The sequence below is a fragment of the Suncus etruscus genome, chromosome 1 (genome assembly GCF_024139225.1).
Source record: "Suncus etruscus isolate mSunEtr1 chromosome 1, mSunEtr1.pri.cur, whole genome shotgun sequence".
Lineage (NCBI taxonomy): Eukaryota > Metazoa > Chordata > Mammalia > Eulipotyphla > Soricidae > Suncus > Suncus etruscus.
In genome coordinates, this window is record NC_064848.1 from 60544045 (window position 1) to 60565170 (window position 21126).

Below are 21126 nucleotides of genomic sequence, written 5' to 3' on the forward strand. Positions count from 1 at the left end.
GGTCTGGGCAGGGCTCACAGAACCTAGAATGTAGTGGAGAGACAGAAACTGCTCTGAGGGAACTCATAGTAAAAGAAAGGACATGACGGGCAATAGCAGTCATCAAGGCAGACTCAAGGAAGATTAGCCAGGGGTCAGGGGTGAGCAGGTATGAATGGGACATGCACAAGGGCACTGAATTGGAGTGGGTCAGACCTTGGACAGCAAGTTTAGTGACCCGGAACTGACTTTGTTGGAAAGTTGCTTGGGGTTCAGGCAGGAGAGCTGGAGCCAAGTAGGCACTGAGGGGCTAGAGATGAAATAACAAATATTCTGCAAAGAATCTGACCTTTTAACTGCAGGCAGGCAGTTAAACTGGAAGGGCACAACCTAAGAGTAGGGCTAGAGATGATGGGATCAGGAAGAACACAAGGAAAAGGGTTTGGGCATGGGCTAGAGTGGGCCTTGTCGCACCTTACCAAGACTGCATGATAGCAAACAAAAAAAAAAGCCATTAGTCATAGTGACAGGCAAGCAGCAGCATTGCCTGGGAAAGCCATGGCCTAGCATGGTACATGCCATTCATATGTATTCTTTATTTTCTTCTGGCAGTCAGCTGTCAGATGATTACTGTTACCATCTCCCTTCTGTAGAGGACATATTCAGGCTGGACTCGCTGCCACTCAGGGGAAGCTCCAGCTAGTGTGAGGTGTGATTGCAACAGGGACTCAAACGAAGACCTTTGAGACTCATCCAAAACTGCTGCACTTGGGCACAGGACTGCAGAGCCACTGAGCTGGAAGAGACCTTTCAAATAAACATTCAATAGGTCTATGCTGGTGATTAATTAACGATGAGGTTGAGAAAGAGATTGATTCAGAACCTCTTAAATCCTGGGGGCCTGGGAAATCCTGACGTCTTTGACAGGGCCAGGGCATTGGGATCCTTCCCAAGGCATGAACCACACATTCCCAAGTGACTTGGATTTCCCTTGGAGGTGGTGCTTTTATTGGGACCATCTGCTTCCCCAGGGTTGGCAGCTCCTTGTTTCTGACTGGTCACTGTCATTGACAGCCTAAGGCTCTTCTTCATGACTCTTTTTCTTGCCTCTCACCCCTGGGACAGAGAAACCAGCACTGCTAATAAGAGCAGAGGCTGAAACAAGGCTCCTTGTTATCATTCGAGCTAGAAAACAGCCTTGAATGCTTTTCAAAGCTGTCAAAGTACACAGCAGCCATGAATGAATTTGTCACTCACACAGCTTGGCTTCCTGAAACCCGGTCTCTGCAACCAGCCCACAAAAGGGCGGCAACCGTGATTAATAACCATGGAGAAACTGTCCTGGGCAAACCTTTTTCATTTATAAGAGCACAGTCACATAAGAATGCATTGAACTTTGATTTTCTTTAATTGCCTACTCTTTTCCCTTTGGGAAAGTGTAATCATGAAGGAGAAGTGAAAATAGAGGAGTGTTTGCCAATTAATCTCCTCTCTGAAGCTACGTATTTTCAAAGATAGTTGGAGCCCAGGGATCACTCATGTGTTCAAGGCACATCTCCCTCTGACCACTGAGGTATTTTTTCTTTCTTTTCTTTTTTTTTTTTTTTTTTTGTCTCAAACATTTTTGAGGTTTGAATTTAATCCCACTAGGTATGAAGCTTTGTGAGAGCCTGGAGTTGTGCCTGGGCATGAATGTCCTTGACCAGGCTGGAGGGGAGGATTTCATTTCTCATGAGTCACTCTTGGCTGGAAAGAAGGCGCAGGAGCATTTCGCTCCCCTTGGTCCAGTGCATTTGTGTTCTTTGAGCAGTCACAGGGTGAATGGCCCTATGCTAGGCACTGCAGGGATAGAGATGAAGATAATGTGCTTCTGGCTCTCCAGGAACTGTCTAGGTGGAGGCCAGACAAAAGGATAAATAGATACAACTCAGGGGGATATTTTCAACAGAAAATCCAGCAGGGATGGATAGAGGAAGACAGACTATGCTCAAATAAAAAGTGAAGTGAAGAGGGAAGTGGGGAGGAGGAGAAGGCAGAAAAGGAAGAAAATGAAGAGGAGGAGGAGGAGGAGGAGGAAGTGGTATGGGAAGAAACAGCAGCAGCAGAAGAAGAAAGATTTGATTTGAAATGAAGAGGTATTTCAGGAAGACAGGATATTTTAAACATGGAACAGATATAATAACACACAGAAATGTGAGGCCACTTGACTCATTGACACTCTCTGAGGTGGAGAGTATGCAGACAGCACTGGAAATGGCTAAGAAATAGTGAGTGGAGCCTTGCTGGGGCCAATAAGCCTCTGTACAGAGGAGACACTGAGGGTGAACAGTGGGGTGAGAGGTGGGGTGAGAGATGGTCTCTCTGTTCTTACTCTTGTGACTCTGTGGAACAATCAATGAACTGGAAAGAAATTATTGGAGGTAGGAAGACCAGTTAGGAAGAAGTTATAATAAGCCAAACAATGGCTCCTGGGGCCTGAACCTGGCAACCCATATGGTCCCCTGAGTCTACCAGGAGCGATTTCAGAGTGCAGAACCAGGAGTAACCCCTGAACACTGCCAGATATGCCCCCCCCCCAAAAAAAAAAGATAATCAGGGGCCAGAGAGAGAGAGAGCTCAGTGGGCTTAAGTGTATGAAGGCTTTGCATGTAGGTGCCCCATAAATGTACCATATATGTTACCCCATCCCCCATCTTCTGGTGTAATCTTATCTGATGGTAAGACCAGCCCATATCTGGGAGGGGTCTTTGGGAGGTAACAAGGATTGCCTAAGGGGTGTAAAGGGGATTCAGGGGGAGGATTGAGAAAAGATTCAGCGAGAGAGGTAACTGGCAGAAACAGGAAGATGTCAGGGAAGCTGATGAGAGCTTGCTTAAAAGATTAAAAGCCTAGGAGCCACACATGGTGGCTAGGGCCTGAATAAAGTTAATGTCTCCTGTAACATGACTGCCTGTGGATCATTTCCTTGCTGCTATCCTCAGATCTGCTGGCTGGAGGGAGTTGCAGGCGCAGGGCCCAGGCCGGCAGAGAAAGGCCCCTCCATCCCTCCATCCACCATCATCCACAACCATCCAGGACTCAATAATTAATATGTATTTCTACATATTAAAACACACAGCTGGAAGTAATAACCCATAGCACAGTGGTCACCAAACCAATTTATAAAAAAAGATTATCAGAGGAAAATTTTGAGAGATGATGAGAAGAAACAGCCAAGGGTGAGCATTTTTTCAGTTTAGAGACTTAAGTCAGAGGAAACAGGAGACAAAATATTTCAGGCAGGAGTAAATTTGAGTTCAGGGAGTTTTTCAGGTGGGTAGGAGGTGGATGGAAAGGTGGCAGGATCTGGGCATTTATCCCTGCAGGCATGCTGCCTTGGTGTACAGTCCAGTACAGTAACTCATTTAGACAGCTCACTATGTGTCAGGTCAGGTTTTTCAGTTTCGTTTTCTTTTTCCCCAGCACTTGTAATGTATTTATTCACTTAATCCTCACCACAGTCCTTTGCTGGGCTAAGTAACTATTATCACTCCTACGCTGAAGCACAGAAAGGCCACTGACCATGCAGACACTAAGTGGTGAGTCTGGGTCGGTGATACAGTGGCAACCCCAGGGCCGACTTTTGCCTTTGTGTATTTAAGATTTTAAATATTACGAGGATGCAGCAGACGAATACCGGGACCAGGAGGGGACCCTGCTGCCACTCTGGAAGTTCCAAAACGACAAAGCCAAGCGCCTGGCTGTCACCGCCCTCTGCTGGTGAGTATAGACATTGCTTCAACCCGCGGGGTGCCGAGCCTTAGGCCTGGCCCTTTAACTACACTAAACCCACTTTGTAGGCTAAGGGGGAGGCACAGTGGGGGGAAAACCCGGGGCTGGGATTCTTATGAAACTGTGGGGTCTTCCCAATTCCCTAAGCGGGACCATGGATGTCTGTGTTAGAGTCCCATAGTGTCCCTGGGAGAGCCACATCCTTAGGTTTCCTGGACCAACAGGTTTATATTTCCTTGGCAGGAATCCCAAGTACAAGGATCTATTTGCCGTGGGACATGGCTCCTGTAAGTACCATGGCTACTCCCCTCCCATTTGCTCATACAGCTCTGGGCGCCTGCAGAACTCTCTCCACAGAGGTCTGACCATTACACCAACATTTAGTGCTGGGTGAAGGAATGGGTAAATGAGCCCTGAAGGAGCCTCTCTAGTAGAGAAAGAGAGGAGGCCTCTGACAGAGGGACTTGGGGTGCCAAGGTCTGAAGGCATGAGCCACAGGGAGGAAGCCTGGGAGGGAGGCTGGGGTAGGCCCCAAAGGCCATGGTGGGCTGTTCCAAGAACCACTACTTGAGTCTTCTCAAGTGAAAGCTTTGAAGGGTTTGTTTTATTTTGTTGTTTTGGGGTAAGGGCACATTCAGCCTGAAATAGGCGAACCCCATTTCACGGCTGGGGTGGCCATTGGGCATGCTCAACCAAATTATGCCACCTCCACCCCCAGGGCATTTTAGAGTTGGGGATGGCTCTTGGCCATGCTTAGGGGAGTACCTAGTACTGGGACTGAACTGTGTGCCCAGAAGGAGCCTCTCCAGGGCCTCTTCTAAGGCAAAACAGCACTACCTCACAGAAGGTAGGAGAAATCTGATGAATTCAGTAACATGGTAGATGGGACCATAGAAAAGCAAGGGGGAAAAAAAAAAGAAAAGCAAGTGGGGAGCAAGCAGAGGAACAGGGCTTATGTTTGACACTTGTTACTTGGCCCCTGAATTCTTTTTTTTTTTTTTTTTTTTTTGGTTTTGGGGCCACACCCGGCAGTGCTCAGGGGTTACTCCTGGCTGTCTGCTCAGAAATAGCTCCTGGCAGGCACGGGGGACCATATGGGACACCAGGATTCAAACCAACCACCTTTGGTCCTGGACCGGCTGCTTGCAAGGCAAACGCTGCTGTGCTATCTCTCCGGGCCCCTGAATTCTAAGAGACACCCCTTCATCCTATCCCCAGCTGTCCATAATGTTCCAGCCTCTGCTAATTACACACAGAAATCTCCACCATCCTTACTCCCCCCGCCCCCCCCCCCCCCCCACACACACACACTGCTCTAGTCACTATGGCCACTGGCTGCCCTTGTTTTGGATTTGACCCCCAGAAAAGGCCCTACCTCCTGGCTGACCCGGACACTTGCCCTTCCTAACAGAGAGGCCTTTCCCTTTGTAGGAGCAGCTATACCCTGGGTAATTCAGGCAGGGCCTTGCCTTTCCCAAGCCCCTGGCCACTTCTACTCTGGCCCCTTGGACAGGCCCACACCCTTTCCTGGGCTGGGATGAGGGGTGGGCTTGTTATTCTTCTCAGGGAGGGGACCTTGGAGCTGTGCCCAGTCTCGTGGTCTGAGAGCCTTGGAGGGTACCCTCAATGGATGCTTTGTGTCCCCAGTTGAGAGAGAAGGCCACTGCCAAATGAGGCGCTCCCTCCCCATCTGGCAAGCATGGAGCTTGCACATTCCTTCTTTCACCACAGCTACCAGGCAGGTCCTCACAGTTTGGAGTTTGGGAGTTTGGAGCCCTCCCCAAGAGACTGTTCCCAGTGGTCCCAGTCCCAGCACTGGGGAAGGTGAAGCTGATTCAGCCCAACACTCAGCCTCCTCCAACAGAAGCTGATGAAGAATAAAACCCACAACCCCTATCACCCCACCCCCAATATCCTATACCTTCTGCCAGTAGGGACCTGCCCCTGCAGGGGCTCCCTGTCCCTTATGGATCTTTTTTTGGCATCTCTGTGCTACCAGTTACCTCCTACCCCAGGAGCTTAGGGGGTATGGAGAGGCTGTCCTCTGATCCCTCCAGTTGGGCTGTTGTGAATCCCTTGTGAGAAGCCCTAATGAGGAGCCCCACAGGGGCAAAGAGTCAGGGCTGTTGGCACAGGCCTTGATGTTCTAGGTTCTGAGTATAAGTCCTGGTTAACATGGTTCCCCCTAATACCACCAGGCAGGTCTGAGCTGTACCATGTCCACATCCGAGCACTGAATTGTCAGGCCTGCCCACACACACAGGCCAGCTGGGTACTGTGGGAGTAACCCCTAGTGCTCCCTAAGTACTCCATGGATACCCCTCAAAAAACAAAAGTGTGGGCCTGGAGAGATAGCACAGCGGTGTTTGCCTTGCAAGCAGCTGATCCAAGATCATAGGTGGTTGGTTCGAATCCCGGTGTCCCATATGGTCCCCCGTGCCTGCCAGGAGCTATTTCTGAGCAGGCAGCCAGGAGTAACCCCTGAGCACCACCTGGTGTGGCCCAAAAACCAAAAAAAAAAAAAAAAAGTATTTTGTGAGCTGTAGGACACCCTCATAAAAAGGACAGTTGTGCTGTGCCAAAGAGTCTGTCCTCTCCCCTAGGACCTGTAGGGGCTCTGTAGGAACTGTAGGGGCCAGGTACAGAAAAGGGAGCTAGGTGTGCAGGGGGGGTGGTCTGTTGTGCCAGAGCAAGCAGCAGCACCCATGTGTCAGGGCCTGAAAACTTCTCAGTTCATCTCTTGGGGACTGGAGCAATAGTACAGTGGTGGTTGGCTGACCAGAGTTCGAGCTCCAGCATCCCATATGGTCCAGTCTCCCAGCACCAGTAGGCACAATTCCTGAGTGCAGAGCCAGGAGTAACCCCTGAGCATTGCTGGGTTGTGGCCCACAAACAAAACAAAACGCAAAAAAGTTCATCTCTTCTCCTCCTTCACAAAGGGCTGTGCAAGACCCACAGCATGTGGAATTCCCTCTTGGGGTCACCTAGGGGATCCTACATTTCCAAGTGCTCAGGAGCCTCTCTGGAAGCTCCAAAGGCCCCCTCAGGGGTGATGGCAGTATCATGAAGTGTTGACTCATCAGTCCCCTCACACTCAGAAACTCTTCAGACCTCCCTCCCATTCCACTTGGCCTTACCCAGACAGATCCTGACCAGAGAATTGGAGATTGCTGTTGTGTGACTCTCCTGAGTACCACTGAGGCCTCCCTTAGCTAGGAATTCCCAGATGCTGATTCTATGACTCAGTCAAATGAGACTCTGGTAGGACCCTAGAATGCAAAATGGTAGAATGCACAGATGGGGGGGGGGCAGTGTTCTTATAGGAATGAGGCAGATTGATTGGAGCTAGCAGGTGGGGGAAATAAAGATCAGCCCATCACCCATTCATGTCCCCCCACAGCACAGAAGCATCTCTGCCCTCCCCCAGTACCCCCCCATGTGCCAGGCTGCATATCAGGCAGAGAGGGGGTGCCCGCAGACCAGGCTCCATACTGCCAGCAGAATAGACAGAGGCTGCCAGCAGGTCAAGGCAGGGGGGCAAAGCCGGGATGCAATTATGCGTGCCTGCTTCCCTGAAGGGGCTCTTTCCAGCCCATTAGCTGGTTCATAGCAGAGAAACTGGGCTCCTCATGGTCTGTCGGGCAGGCATGGCAGAACCCATCCCAGACACCCTATGTGGTCCTGATGGGCAAGCATGCAGGCAAGGGGAGGAAGCATCCTATCAGCTGCATCGTGGAAGGACAGAGGGGCCAACTGTCCCACAGACCGTTCTCCCACAGTGGGCCAGCTCAGAAGGGAGCCGAGTCAAATCCTAAGTCCCAGCACAAAACCAGTGGCCTGGTTGGCCCGTCTAAGCCCCCAAGAGCCCCCTTGTCGGGAATTCAGTCTTTGCCCAATCATTTGTCAGCCTCATTAATTAAGCAGCATTAATTTAGTTTACTGAAAATGGAAATTCATCCACCTCATTTCTCCTTGTTCACCCTCCGCACACAGAATCCATCACTCCTCAGATACTGGCTGCGTAAAATTTACAGGACTAATTATGTTGTCAGGTCTCTGTAAATAGAGTCTATAAAGGCCACCGTGTTTTCTGGGCTGGAGTGGAAGGGCATTCTCGTTGTTAGTTTAATTACTGCTTAGTTATTAGGTTCTCAAATGTTTGCCTCACTTTCCCTAAATCAAATTAAATGTCCCGCTTGATGTATTCTGTCTCCAAAGCCTTGTTCCAGAGTTCCCACACTGTTTAAATATGAGTTCTAATGAATGGGCGTGCTCAGAAATAGACTCTCACTATCGGGAGGCTGAGCCTGGCCCTGTGCCACCTTGGGGGACACCTGGAGTTTGGAACCTTCCAGCACTGTGCCCTTTTGGGGGAAGGGGATTGGGGATGGGGAGACTTGAGTGAGTTCTCTGATGCAGTCCTGACCTGGGGGACATTTCTGTTCCTGGAGTCTGAGACAGTGGGACTGGCCTGTGGTGGTAGTGTGGGAGGTTTTCTTGGCTGTCTTTGGAAGAGCTGGTGAAGGGGAGAAGGGAGCTCTCTGAGCCAGAGCACAGACTTTATATGTAGGAGGCCAAGTTTGATCCCCAGTACCATGTGGTTCCCATCCCAAGCACCACCAGGAGCACCATGGTCTGGAAGCTTTTCTTGAGATAAGCAAAAGGACAGAGTAGAGAAGGAGAGCTAAGGCCAAGAATCTTCTGACTCCATCAGAATCACAAGCCAAGTCCTTTTTCCCCTCATGTTCTCCCCTCTTTCCCTCCTTACCTCCTGCCCTTCTTCCTAGCCTTAAATACTCACAGTCACCCTTTGGCCTGTAGGAGCCTGGCACCTAAGGGATCCCCCTTCTCCTCACCTTAGCATCTCTGCCTTTGTATTCAGCATACGGGAGAGTGTGGGGCTCCCACAATGTGTCATTCCAATTCTGCTTCAAGTTGCCAAGGAGTTTGTAGTCTTCAGGACAAAGCATCTCAGGGCCCAAGTCCCAGGTTTATTGGGAACAAGGCCTTTAGGTGACCCTGATGGCAACGCTATTGGGGATTATGGTTTCCTGACTAGTGGCATCATGCCAGGGATGTCTGAATCCTGGAACCAGGGGGAGGGGGTTCATGAGAGGCTGTGGTAGTCAGGAGGGCTGGCCTTTTAGGATGCTCAAAATCTGAAGCTGAGGTATATGTGTGACCCACTGTATCATGACCAGGACATCACAGCCGTGACACTTTAGAGCAGTGACACTGTGTTTGCGTAGGGACCCTGGAGTAAGCCGTGGGCAGGGCATGGACTAGGAGGGGAGAGGAAGCTTCAGGGCTGTGATTTTTCTCTGATTTCCTGTGAGCCAACAGGCAACAGCCTTAGCCAGAGGCAGGAAACACCCGCAGTGTGTTGGCACCTTTTGTGGAGAGCGATTAGCAGCAAGTAATGAGGGACATGGAAACTGGGTTATAAGAGGTTAGGAGGCAAGGGGCCAGAGAAATAACACAGCAGGTAGGACATTTGCCTGACACACAGCCAACCCAGGTTCAATCCCTTTATGATTCCCTACGCACCACCAGGAGTAATCCTTGAGCACAGACCCAGAAGTAACCCCTGAGCACTGCCAGGTGTGGCCCAGAAGGGAGGGAGAGAAGGAAGAAGGAAGGGGTTCTAGTCAGAAGGCAATGTGGTCAGATACAAAGGCAAGCTCTGAGACCAGCCCAGAAACTGAGCTATCACCCAGTCCGACCCCAGCCAGTGGTGATGCATTTGGAAAGGCAGCACCTTGCCCTGCAGTCAACCTCAAGAGCCAGCCTGGAGCCTCCTGCTCCCCCAGCCCCCAAACCAGTGTTCCCTGAGCTTGGAGTGGAGGGATGTCTGGAAGTCTCCAGCTTTTGCTTTGCAGAGAGCCACAGTCCTTTCTGGAGCAGCATATTCCCCAGCCACCCTGGAGCCTCCTGTATGCTCTCTCCTGGGTTCAGCTGGACCTGGCCCTTTCCACCCTTGGACAGACCCCTTTTTGCAAGTGACCAGGAGAGAAGGTAGTCCCCTCTGGAGTCCCAGTGCTGGTGAGGAAGGATTAGCAAGGGCAGAGGGAGGGCTTCCCCTAGCTGGCCCTCGCCTCCAGCCTGACCCAGCTAGGCTAGTCTCCTTCCTGGCTGCTACCTATTCTGGGCTCCTAAGAGACATTAGCTACAGGTTGCAGAACTGGTAGAGTGGGGAGCCCTTGCAGGGGGCCTAAATGTTGCATTGACTTATGTGCAGAACCACCCTGGGCTACTACCCAAGTCACCTCCTTGAACAAGAAGCAGCCTGAGATGGAAGTGAGAGAAAAAGATCCTTTCTTGCAGAACAGCCCAGCTGGGGAGCTGTCCTCTGAACAAGGCACTGGGATGGGGAGGCACAGGCCTCTGTTGCCAGGAGCAGAGCTGAAAACCCTGTGGGAGGTGTTGGGGGGTGCAGGGGGCTGTAGAGGGGAGCCTCAGTCTCAGCTAAAGGGTCCCAGGAGAAGGCTGCCTAAACTTCCACCTCTCTGGCTCTGGGCTTGAAGACTGGGACTGTTCAGTGAAGGCATTTCCAGGATGGGTGCCAAGAGTGCAGAGAATGAAAGCAAGAGAGCAGGAGGCACTCCCAGGCTTGGGAGGGATAGGGGGGACCCCTGCTGAGTACTCCAAGGGCTAGGCCTGAGGGATGGCCTAAGGAAAGCCTTGGAGGGGGTGGGGAGGGACATGACACCTAGAAATGCAGAGGCTACTCCTGGCTTGGTGCTTGGTGGTCTCTCTCCCCACCCTCACCGGCAGCACCAGGGTTTGAGTCCAGGGCCATATAGTTATATGCAGGACCATATAGTTACTGAGGATCTAACCTGGGTTAGCTGTGTGCAAAGCAAATGCCCTGCTCTTCTATGGCTTTGGCTCCAAACCTTAGAGCCATCTTTCCCACCCAGACCCAAGGCTTCTTGAGTCTGGGAGCTGATGAAGAGCAAGAATACATGCATCTGGGAATGGTGGGGCCAGAGGCCAAAGAAGAGTGAGGAGGCTTATGGACAGTTCCATGTTAGCTGGCTCTAGGGCCCTATTGTTTGCTGGGAGGTGAGGGGTACAGGGACAATTACTGAGGCATCTGCAGTCAGCAACCTGTCTCTGAGCTGGGCATCTGTCCAGGAAAACTGATCCTACCCAAGCCCACATACCTTTGTTTTCCATGTGTATGTATGTATATATGTGTGATTTGTGTATGCATGTGTGTACATGTATGTATATATGTAAGTTTCAGATATGGAACCCATATCCAAACCATGGCAGACATCCATATCATGGGCTCTACCACTGAACCACACCCCCAGCTCCACTGAACACATTTTTTATTTTTTATTTTATTTTATTTATTTATTTATTTATTTATTTATTTATTTATTTATTTATTTATTTATTTTTTGGTTTTTGGGCCACACCCGTAGTTGCTCAGGGGTTACTCCTGGCTGTCTGCTCAGAAATAGCTCCTGGCAGGCTCTGGGGACCATATGGGACACCGGGATTCGAACCAACCACCTTTGGTCCTGGATCGGCTGCTTGCAAGGCAAACACCACTGTGCTATCTCTCCGGGCCCACATTTTTTATTTTTGGTTTTGGGGCCATACCCAGTGATACTCAGGGCTTACTCCTGGCTCTGCACTCAGGAGTCATTCCTGGAAGGCTCAGGGGACCATATAGGATGCTGGGGATTGAACTTGGGTTGGCCATGTGCATGACAAATTCCCTAGCCACTGTGTTTTAACTCTGGCCCCAAGCACGTTCTTTACCTAGCAACACTTTGAGCCTTTCCCCCACTTCCATGCACTCCAGGGAGTATAGGGACACTGACAATCTGGCCTCCCTGACCTTGTGGTGGTTGGGTCTTCTCATGAGCCCCGAGAAGAGAAAGACCATGCTCCAGAATCCATTTGGCAGTCAGAAGAGGAAGTCAGAGGGTAGCCCCAGGATCACTGATAGTGGCAATACTCCCCAGGTGTAGGCCATTTTGATGGCAGGTGGGGGTGGCAACTGAAGCATTCCCCTGAAGCATTCTCCCACTTTCCCTGGAGCAGACGACTTCATGAAGCAGAGCCGGGGCATGCTGCTGCTGTACAGCATGAAGAACCCCAGCTTCCCTGAGTTCATCTTCAGCAGTGAGAGCGGCATCATGTGTCTGGACATGCACAAGGACCACCCGTACCTGGTGGTTGTGGGCCACTATGACGGCAACGTAGCCATCTACAACCTTAAGAAGCCCCAGTCCCAGCCCGCCTTCCGCAGCTCAGCCAAGTCGGGCAAGCACACAGATCCTGTGTGGCAGGTCAGCCTGTGTGGCAGGGAGCCTGAAGAGAGGAGGTGGGCAGGCTTGGCAGGCTAGGGTGGCTGGGTCACTGCCCAGAGCCCCAGAACTGGCTAACTGGCTGGGTGAGGGGCAGCAGATAAGTGGTCTGTAGACCTCAGAGCTCCCAGCTGGGTCTGGAGGGTCCTATCTTGTGAGCTCATAGGTGTGGGGAATCACAACTCAGAGCCAGGGCTGGGAGCTTCCAGGCCACTGGGTCTGTACAAAGTATGTCTACCTGAATCTTCCAGGTAAAAGGGGAGGGGGAGGTGTCTCCCTGAGAGGGAGAAGCAGTATATATCCCCGAGCCGTACCAGGGGGACCATATCAAACTCTTCTCTAGATAGGCATAGAACAGGCTCTTTCTCTGGGCATGGGGAAGAGATTTCAACCCAGCATCTCCCACCTTCTTGCCCTGAGCATACACCCCATAGTCTCTCTTGGAGATCTGGCTCCCCACCTCTCTTACCCCTCCACTCCTCATTATTGTGTTCCTTTTGGGTGCCCTGCTTCTCCTGGTTTCTGCCTCCAGCTGTCCCAGCTCAGAGCCGATCCTCTCTCTCTCCCTAACCTTCTATACTTCCTGCTCCATCAAGGGAGTGAGCACTGTCCCTGACCCCTTTATCAGACACTGGGACTTGGTGAGTTCTCACTTGTACCCTGCATGGGGAACAGGGTTGTGAGGTACCCCTTCCACCATCTCATTGCCTACTGCTCTCTTCTCAGGCAGGGCCTGTACTTGGACTAGTTTCATCACCTCCAGAGGGGATAGTTCTGCCATAAGGAGGACCACAGAGTTAACTTCAGGACTCCTTCAGAAGTCCTAACTTCAGAAGTCCCCAGGGCCAGCTTCACTGCTCAGAGACTCAAGTAGGAGCTCCTCTAGTTGACCTGACCCAAGGCCAACCCTCCATTGGCCATGCTGAAGGGGAGCAGGAAGGTGGGAATCTCACTTCCCTTTCACTAGACAGATGTTAAGGTGATGGGAATCCACATTGACGGGATGGCCGTGTCCATGTGGATTTTGATATTTCACCCCAATCTAGCATCCACTCCCCAATTTGGTCGAAAAGACAGGGCAAGCTGCCTCCACCAGTCCCCAAACTCTGGATTGGAGTTGCTGCTCAAGGCTTTCACATACTTAAACTTCCTCTCTCCAGACCCCCATCATTCCCTAGCCTCTCTCCCCCAGGCTAAGGGTTGCTCCTATACCCCTGTTGAAGTTGCTAAAGGGATTGGTCTCTGGACTGCCTCATGGGGAGATACCACAACTGTGTTGACCAGGACAGGGCAGGATGCAAAGGATTATGCAGTTGGGTGAGGATTACTAAATTGGGGGGGGGGGCATTCAGATTGTTCAGAATGGGGAGAGCAGGTATCAAGGAGGATTTCCAGATTGTTCAGAATGGGAGGAACAGGGGTCAAAGAGGGCTTCTGGAGGTTGGCTGTTTTATGAAACCTTAGGCAGATGGAGAAGAACCCAAAGGGGACCTTGTGCAGTGACACAGACACATCCAACCTGAGAGAGGACAAGGGGTGGACAAGACCTCAGGAAAGTACAGACACCCCTATGATGAATATGCTTTCCTAGCAAGGGAGCTTGAATTTTCTTACTCATTGGTTTCCAAGGAAGTACAAGAAGTATAAGAACCGAAGCCCAGCTAGTTAGGAGAAGAGTGGAGGGCGAGAGAGATAGTACAGTAGGAAGGATGTTTGCCTTACACACAGCTAACCTGGGTTTGATCCTTGGCATTCCAAGCAGGAGGTTCTGGAGATTCCTCAGCACCTCCAGAAATGATTCCTAAGTGCAAAATCAGGAGTAACCCTGAGCATTGCCAGGTGTGGTCCAAAAACAATTACAACAATACAAAGGAAATCGAATGGAGCCAGAGAGAGAGAACGCACACAGGGCATCCTACAGACCCTGGTTCAACCCCAGGCACTGCCACATGCTGGATAGAGAAGGTGCCCTTGTGCTCCAGGTCTGGATAAAGATTGGGCTGAAAGCATTTCCCGTTCACAGAGTCAGGACTAGCTCTTGAATACCACGGGATATAAATCAGCACCACCCCAAAGCCCTCACACGATTGAGAATAAAATTGGAGGAAGCAACTCTGAGGATTGGAGCAGGCACTGTTAGCAGGAGCCCCAAGTGTGAGCCCTAGCACTGTGCACTGAGGACCATTAATGTGGCCCAAATCAAACTTAGCACATGAGGGCAGCTGCTCTGGTAGGATCAGAGTCCAGTTTACTAAAGGGTCCCCTGTGGTCACTCCTCTTGTCCCCTGAAGTACTCTCACATGCTCCTGAGACCTACCCAGCAAAAAAAAGTGACAAGGCCCTGTTTTTGTGTGGGAGATAAATGTCCTCTGGCTAATGGGTAAGAATTCTCTTATGTAGCCACACCCCATGGTAGTGGGGGACAATTCCTGGCTCTGTGCTCAGGGGCTGTCCTGTTTGTGCCAGAGGAGGCTCTGTGTGAGAAATCTTAAAGCCTGATCTGGGGCAGGGTCTGTGGAGACAGAAATGAGACTGTAGGTAAGGTGGAGAGCTATGAGTGGAAATGAGCAAACAAAGGAAGAGAGGAATAGGGGGGCAGTGCCTGAGCTGCTGGCTCAGGGTATCCACGGAAGTGGCAGACAACAACAGGGAAGGGAGCGGGTTTGATCAGAAGTTAACAGAGCCAGTGCCAGAGGGAAGGGTACCAACCGGACATCCCTGAGCCCACCCACACATCTTTGTCCATGTTCTTCAATTCTTTATAAAGAGCCTAGATCTTTTTTTTTGGGGGGGGCCACACCCGGCAGTGCTCAGGGGTTACTCCTGGCTGTCTGCTCAGAAATAGCTCCTGGCGGGCACAGGGGACCATATGGGACACCGGGATTCGAACCAACCACCTTTGGTCCTGGATCGGCTGCTTGCAAGGCAAAAGCCTCTGTGCTATCTCTCCGGGCCCGAGCCTAGATCTTTAGGGGAGACTGGAACTCAAATGCCAGGCTGTGGCAGGACTTTGTTTTGTTGGCAGCAGGGGCTTTGGAGCCAGGGAGAGAAATCACTGTTCAAAGAAAACTGGCTTCCTATCCAGGGCACTGTCTACTTCCCTACCTGGGGGGCTCAACCCTGTCCAGGCCCCGAGGGACCTCAACCAGCAACACTCTGGGTTGAGTGTGTGTGTGTGTGTGTGTGTGTGTGTGTGTGTGTGTGTGTGCGTGTGCTTTGCTAGCTTCGGTGTGTGTGCACAAGCACAGGGAATAGGAGCAGGAAGGATATATGAACAAACACTGAGTGAAGCCCATCAGCCCCAATCAGAGAAGGTCAAAGAGAAGGATAGTGAAGCAGGCTCTGTCTTCTCTCCCCTTCGGTTTCCTGGCGTTCATTCCTGCTCTGGCTTACTTGCCCACCTCCCCAGTTCCTCTCCTACCCTCCCTGCTCCGATCCACCCCCACCACGAAGTATGAGGGTGACTTGCACACACATACACACACAAATAGGCTCTCCACTCCCCTCCCCACTGGGCATCAAGCTGCTGAGTGGGGTGTGAAATACAATTTCCATGCACACTGGCTGCTGCTCATTAAATACTTCCCTTTGCAGCTCCCTAGCGCCTCTTAGAGCCTGGCCTTTGACACCCACGGCTCTTCCCCCCTTTAAAGGGACTCCCTTCACACCACAGGGAACAAGTCTCAGAGTCAGAGTCAGAACAGCTCTCACAGTGCCTCTCAGGCGCTGTGGGTTTCTAGCCATACCCTCACTGAAAGTGCAAGAGAGCTGGCTGCCTAGAGAGGCCAAGACAGACCTCAGTCCACCCTCCCCGCTCCCTGCTCATATGCACCAGGCCTAGGAGGGAGAGATGGGGCTGGGGAAGAACAATCTCTTCTTCCTCCTCCACCCCTTCCTCACTCCCTGACCCTCAACCCTCCACAGTTCTGGTGAGGATGTTGGTTTGGGGCACAGTGCTGAGATTCCATCTTCTCTCACTGGGTAGCTCTGCTTGCAACCTGGGAGTGGGAACTGGTGGCCCTGGACCAGCCCCGATGGTCTGGAGGAAGCTGGGGGACAGAGAGCCTCAGGCACCCAACCCCACCCTAGTTAGCTCGGACATGACTGGGCCAGGCCTCCACATCTGGCAGCAGAAACTTGAGCCTCAAGCATGTCATCTTCATAAGACAATAGCTCAGACTCCAGAAACACTTTCCCATATGTTTGATCCCAGCCCTGAGAAGTTGGGTAGGGCAGAATTATTAACCTCAATTTGCAGCTGGAGAAATGCTGCTCAAAGCAGAGACGGGGCAGGAATATTCTAGGAGCAGGAGCTGATGGTGACGTAAAGGTGGGAACCATGGAGTCTGCATGAGACAGGCCCATCCTGGAGAAAGAGTCTGAGAAGAAGCAAACAGCACCCTGTCACCCCCTTCCTAGAATGACAGTGAGAATGAAATGAGGACACTGAGTCTCTCATTTGTCATACAGCCATGTTCTGAGCACGGTTTTTCAATCATCTCAGTATTCCTTCCATGTGTGATGAGGGTTACTGGTGGATAGATAGGCCTGGTTCTTCTCAGACTCATCCGTGGAAGGCAGTGGGCCCCCAAGTAGTTGCCTTCCTTCCTCAGCCAGGCCCCTAGGACCAATGCAAGAAATGGCAGGCACCTCTGTTCCTGGGCTGGCCCTAGTGTCCCTGGTAGTCAGGGAGAGACATAGAATCAGCTGTGTGCAAGAGGAAGGGGCAGAGCTCCAGGCTCCTAAACTCATTCAAGACTTCTGATGGATTCTTAGGAAGCCACCCTCAGCAACGTTCCCTGCTTCAGCCCCCCGGCAGTCTCCCTGGCTCACAGCCCTGCCTGCATGTTTTAGGTCCGGTGGCAGAAAGACGACATGGACCACAACCTGAACTTCTTCTCTGTGTCCTCTGATGGCAGGATCATGTCTTGGACACTGGTGAAGGTATGGGAGACCCAGAAAGGGTCATATTGAATTACTGGGGGGGGGGGGCACAAATAGATGAAGGACCCTGCCTTACCCCTTGATCTTGTACCCATCCCTGTGACTGCAGAGCGAGCTGGTGCACACTGATGTCATCAAGCTGAAGGTCCAAGGAAACGGCTCTGAAAACCTGGAGGGCTTGCAGCTGCACACAGTAGGTAGGGACAGCCCCCCCCCCCACTTGCTCCCTCGACCCTGCAGGGTCATTGGTGGTCGTTACCCCTCCTGCTGGTATGCCAGAGCCAGAAGCAGAAGTGGTGGAGCTGCCCGGCTCACCTGCCCGCTGCTGCCCAGAGCAGCCTCGCTCTGTTTAGACAGGTGCCATCCCTGAGTGCAGACCCCGTGCCAGGAGGCGAGATGTAGATCCATCTTGTTTATGCAGATGAAGCCCCTGTTTACCCAGCCTCCATCCCCGTTTACTCAACCTCCTCCCTGTTTATGCAGACGCTGCTGTTCCAGTCTGCAGAGCTTGTCCCTGTTTACCCTAACCCCGACCCTCTTTAACTCGGTCCCTGCCGTGTTTACCCAGGCCTGGCTCCCGGCTGCCGCAGTCCTGGCCCGTGAGCAGAGTTCGACCGCTGATTGCCGGATTGCCTGGTCTGAGTACAGAACTGAGCACTGTTTTGTGTCAGTTCGGGCTGACCACGCCTTCTCGTGCCCCAGCTCTGTCTCTTGGGGCGCCAGGAAGAGAGGGGTGTAGGGTGCCTCCTTCCCGAACCCCCCCCCACCCCGTCCTAATAAGGTCGTGTCCTCTTCTCCCCAGCCTGTGGCACTGCCTTTGACTTCCATAGAGTGATCGACTACCTGTTCCTAGTAGGCACCGAGGAGGGAAAAATCTATAAGGTAAGGGACTTTGCCTTCTGACAACCCTACTGCCCCCCCACACTGCCCCCTACTGACCCCACTTTGCTTCCCACCCACCTGCCACTGCACCCTGCTGCCCCCATACTGTCCCCAACTGCCCCCCTACAGTCCCCCACAGATCCCTACACTACTTCCCTGCCTCCTCCTCTCTCTGTCCCTACTGCCTCCTCTTGACCACACCCAACTATGCTCAGGATTTACTCCTAGCTCTGTGTTCAGAGATCACTCCTGGTAGTGCTCAGATCTGTGGTGTCAGGGACTGCCCTGCTGTGGTCTCGTGCAAGAACCTGAACCCCTGGACTATTTCTCAGTTCTAGAGAATTCATTTCTAGACCAGTCTGGGGAGCAGGGAAAGGGGCTGAATAAAGGAAAAACGATGAAGAATACAGAGAGCTGGGGCCAACACGATAGCATAGCAGGTAGGGTGTTTGCTTTACATTGTCCAACCTGGGCTCGATCCCAGAAGGTCTCCTGAGCACTTCCAGAAGTAATCCCTAAACACAGAGGCAAGATAACTTCTGACACAGATAGTTGTGGCCCTCAAACAAAATAAAAAAAAAAAAAATGCAGAGGACAGGGGTTGGAGCAATAATACAGCAGTAGGGCATTTATTTTGCATGTGACCGACCCAGGACAGACCCAGATTCAATCCTCGGCCCCCTGAGCCTGCCAGGTACAATTTTTGAGCCCAGAGTCAGGAGTAAACCCTGAGCACTGCCGAGTGTGACCAACACCCCCCCCCCAAAAAAAAAAAAAAAAAAAAAAAAAGAATGCAGAGAGTCATCTTAAGCCTATTCAGTATCCTTCCCTCAGGGCCTCTCACTCCCTTCCAGGGCATAGAGAGATGTGGGAGTGAGGGGTGCTGAAAAGAGTTAGAACATTCTGGGAATAGTTTGTGAGATGATTTCAACTTCAACTGATGTTTGAAGGCCATGTCACAAGAAAATTGCTCTCTAACTGCCCAGTGCCTCCCATCTGGTAGGAAGGAGCCTCCTGTCCAGTCTGCCAGGTCGCAGTGTCAGTAGGTGAACGTCCTTCCCAACTGCTGTCCTTCCAGAAATAGCTCTGCGGCAGCTTTTCTTAGGCTCAGAATGTTAATTACAGACAGCCTTCCAGGAGCCCCAGAGGCCCAGGCAGGCCTGGATGGAATGCAAAATTCAGCTCCACTACCCTAGAGACAGCTGTGAAGAAGAGGGAAGAAGGGCTGATCTGATCTTAGAACCCCACGGTGGGAGATCGGGAGGGGGGGCTCTATAGACAGCTCTGTACCTGCTTCCATGGTGGGATTATGCCCCTGTCCCCAAGATTCTGTCTATGGGCTGCGGTTTGATCTGGTGTTCTATCTGTCTGTCCATACACTTTGACACAGAGTGATGGGGTTTTTGTTTGTTTGTTTCAAGTATCACCCGGTGATTCTCTGGGCTTATTCCTAGCTCTGCCCTCAGGAATTACTCCTGGCTGGCTCAGGAGACCATAATGGGTGCCCGGGATTGAATCTGTGTGCAAGGCAAAACCTTACACACTATATCCACTCCAGTCCCTGATTACAGACTGAGTGGATCACACTGGACTTAACTCCTCCCAGACCAATTAACTCCGCCAAAGCTTGTTCTCCCCCCCACCCATGCTGGGGGTTCAGGACCCTATGCAGACCCAGCACTTTCCCTCACCCTTCCGGAAGGCTTCAGGTCCATCAGCCTAGTAACCATCAGATTGGCTGCAACAATGGATGGATCACACTCTACCTTGTGCTGAGGCCAGGGCATACAGCCAGGAGTGTGAGAGGACATCAGAGCAATCTTAGGTTCTGATGTTATGGGTCTCCACCCTGGAGAGGTGGGACCTGTGAGGCCATTCCCAACCCTAACCCAGTCCTCCCTCTATCCTTCTAGTGCTCGAAATCCTACTCCAGCGAGTACCTGGACATCTTTGATGCCCACAACATGGCAGTAGATGCCCTGAGCTGGAATCCGTACCATACCAAGGTCTTCTTGTCCTGCAGCTCTGACTGGACTGTGAAGATCTGGGACCACACAGTCAAGTGAGGGGTCTGCCCTGGGCTAGGCTCTGGGGCTCAGGCACAGGGAGTCCTTGGTGCCATGAATTCTGTCCCCGCCATCCCTGCAGGACCCCAATGTTCATCTATGACCTCACTGCTGCCGTGGGGGACGTGGCCTGGGCCCCCTACTCTTCCACAGTGTTTGCAGCCGTCACCACCAATGGGAAAGTGAGTATCCTCTGCCTGACCCAACTGAGAGAGGATTAAGATGGCTCATCCTGCGGTGCTCATCCTGTGCTCAGTTAAGGGAAGAGGAGGGACAGTCTGTTCTTCAGGGCCAGGCTGTCCAGAGCCCATTCCAAGAGGTCTTCTCCCATCAGGCATTGAGAAACAAGTGTGTTGCATTAAATAATTAATGATGGTGCTGGATGGAGGTGGATGGATGAATTTTTCTCTGCCATCCCAGGCCACGTGGCTCCTCGATCCCCATTCAGCTGGAGGGTCCCAGGTTTAGGTGAACGGCGGAATCAAACTCATCCAGAGACAGGCATCAGGAAGCATCAGCTTTATTCATGCCCTATCCACCACATGTGTGGCCTATATCATAACCTTTTAAGCATTCTGTCATTCTTAGCTAGCCCTGCATCTTAACTCCTGTCAGCCATCTTTCCTTTGACCTCCATGCTGGTCAAAGAATAAAGGAGCCTAATTCCCTGGGTCAAAGGCCTTCTCTACCTTTTCCAAGACCCCTCCCAGGAATGGGTGGGGGTCTTGCAGGTAAGGTCAAGTTACCTAGGGAGAATGGAGGGATGAGGCTTCACAAGTGGAGCAATTGGTGTTGAAGGAGAAGAATCCCGGAGAGTGAGGGACCTTTGGGAGGGAGAAATTTTAATAAGAAATAATGGGAGGGGCCCGGAAAGATAGCACAGCAGTGTTTGCCTTGCAAGCAGCCGATCCAGGACCAAAGGTGGTTGGTTCGAATCCTGGTGTCCCATATGGTCCCCAGTGCCTGCCAGGAGCTATTTCTGAGCAGACAGCCAGGAGTAACGCCTGAGCATCGCCGGGTGTGGCCCAAAAACCAAAGAAAAGAAAGAAAGAAAGAAGGAAGGAAGGAAGGAAGGAAGGAAGGAAGGAAGGAAGGAAGGAAGGAAGGAAGGAAGGAAGGAAGGAAGGAAGGAGGGAGGGAGGGAGGGAGGGAGGGAG

At 51.8% G+C, this 21126-nt stretch overlaps 1 protein-coding gene across 1 annotated transcript in view; it reads left to right on the top strand.

Moving 5' to 3' along the window:
• The window catches only part of DNAI1 (dynein axonemal intermediate chain 1), a 46080-nt gene that overhangs the window by 19037 nt on the left and 5917 nt on the right, over positions 1–21126 (top strand). The window contains exons 12-19 of the mRNA XM_049771082.1: positions 3621–3738; positions 3994–4037; positions 11812–12059; positions 16932–17021; positions 17131–17218; positions 17824–17903; positions 19817–19965; positions 20052–20151. Of these exons, the coding sequence (XP_049627039.1) occupies positions 3621–3738; positions 3994–4037; positions 11812–12059; positions 16932–17021; positions 17131–17218; positions 17824–17903; positions 19817–19965; positions 20052–20151 (917 nt within the window). The remainder of the gene's footprint in view (positions 1–3620; positions 3739–3993; positions 4038–11811; positions 12060–16931; positions 17022–17130; positions 17219–17823; positions 17904–19816; positions 19966–20051; positions 20152–21126) is intronic.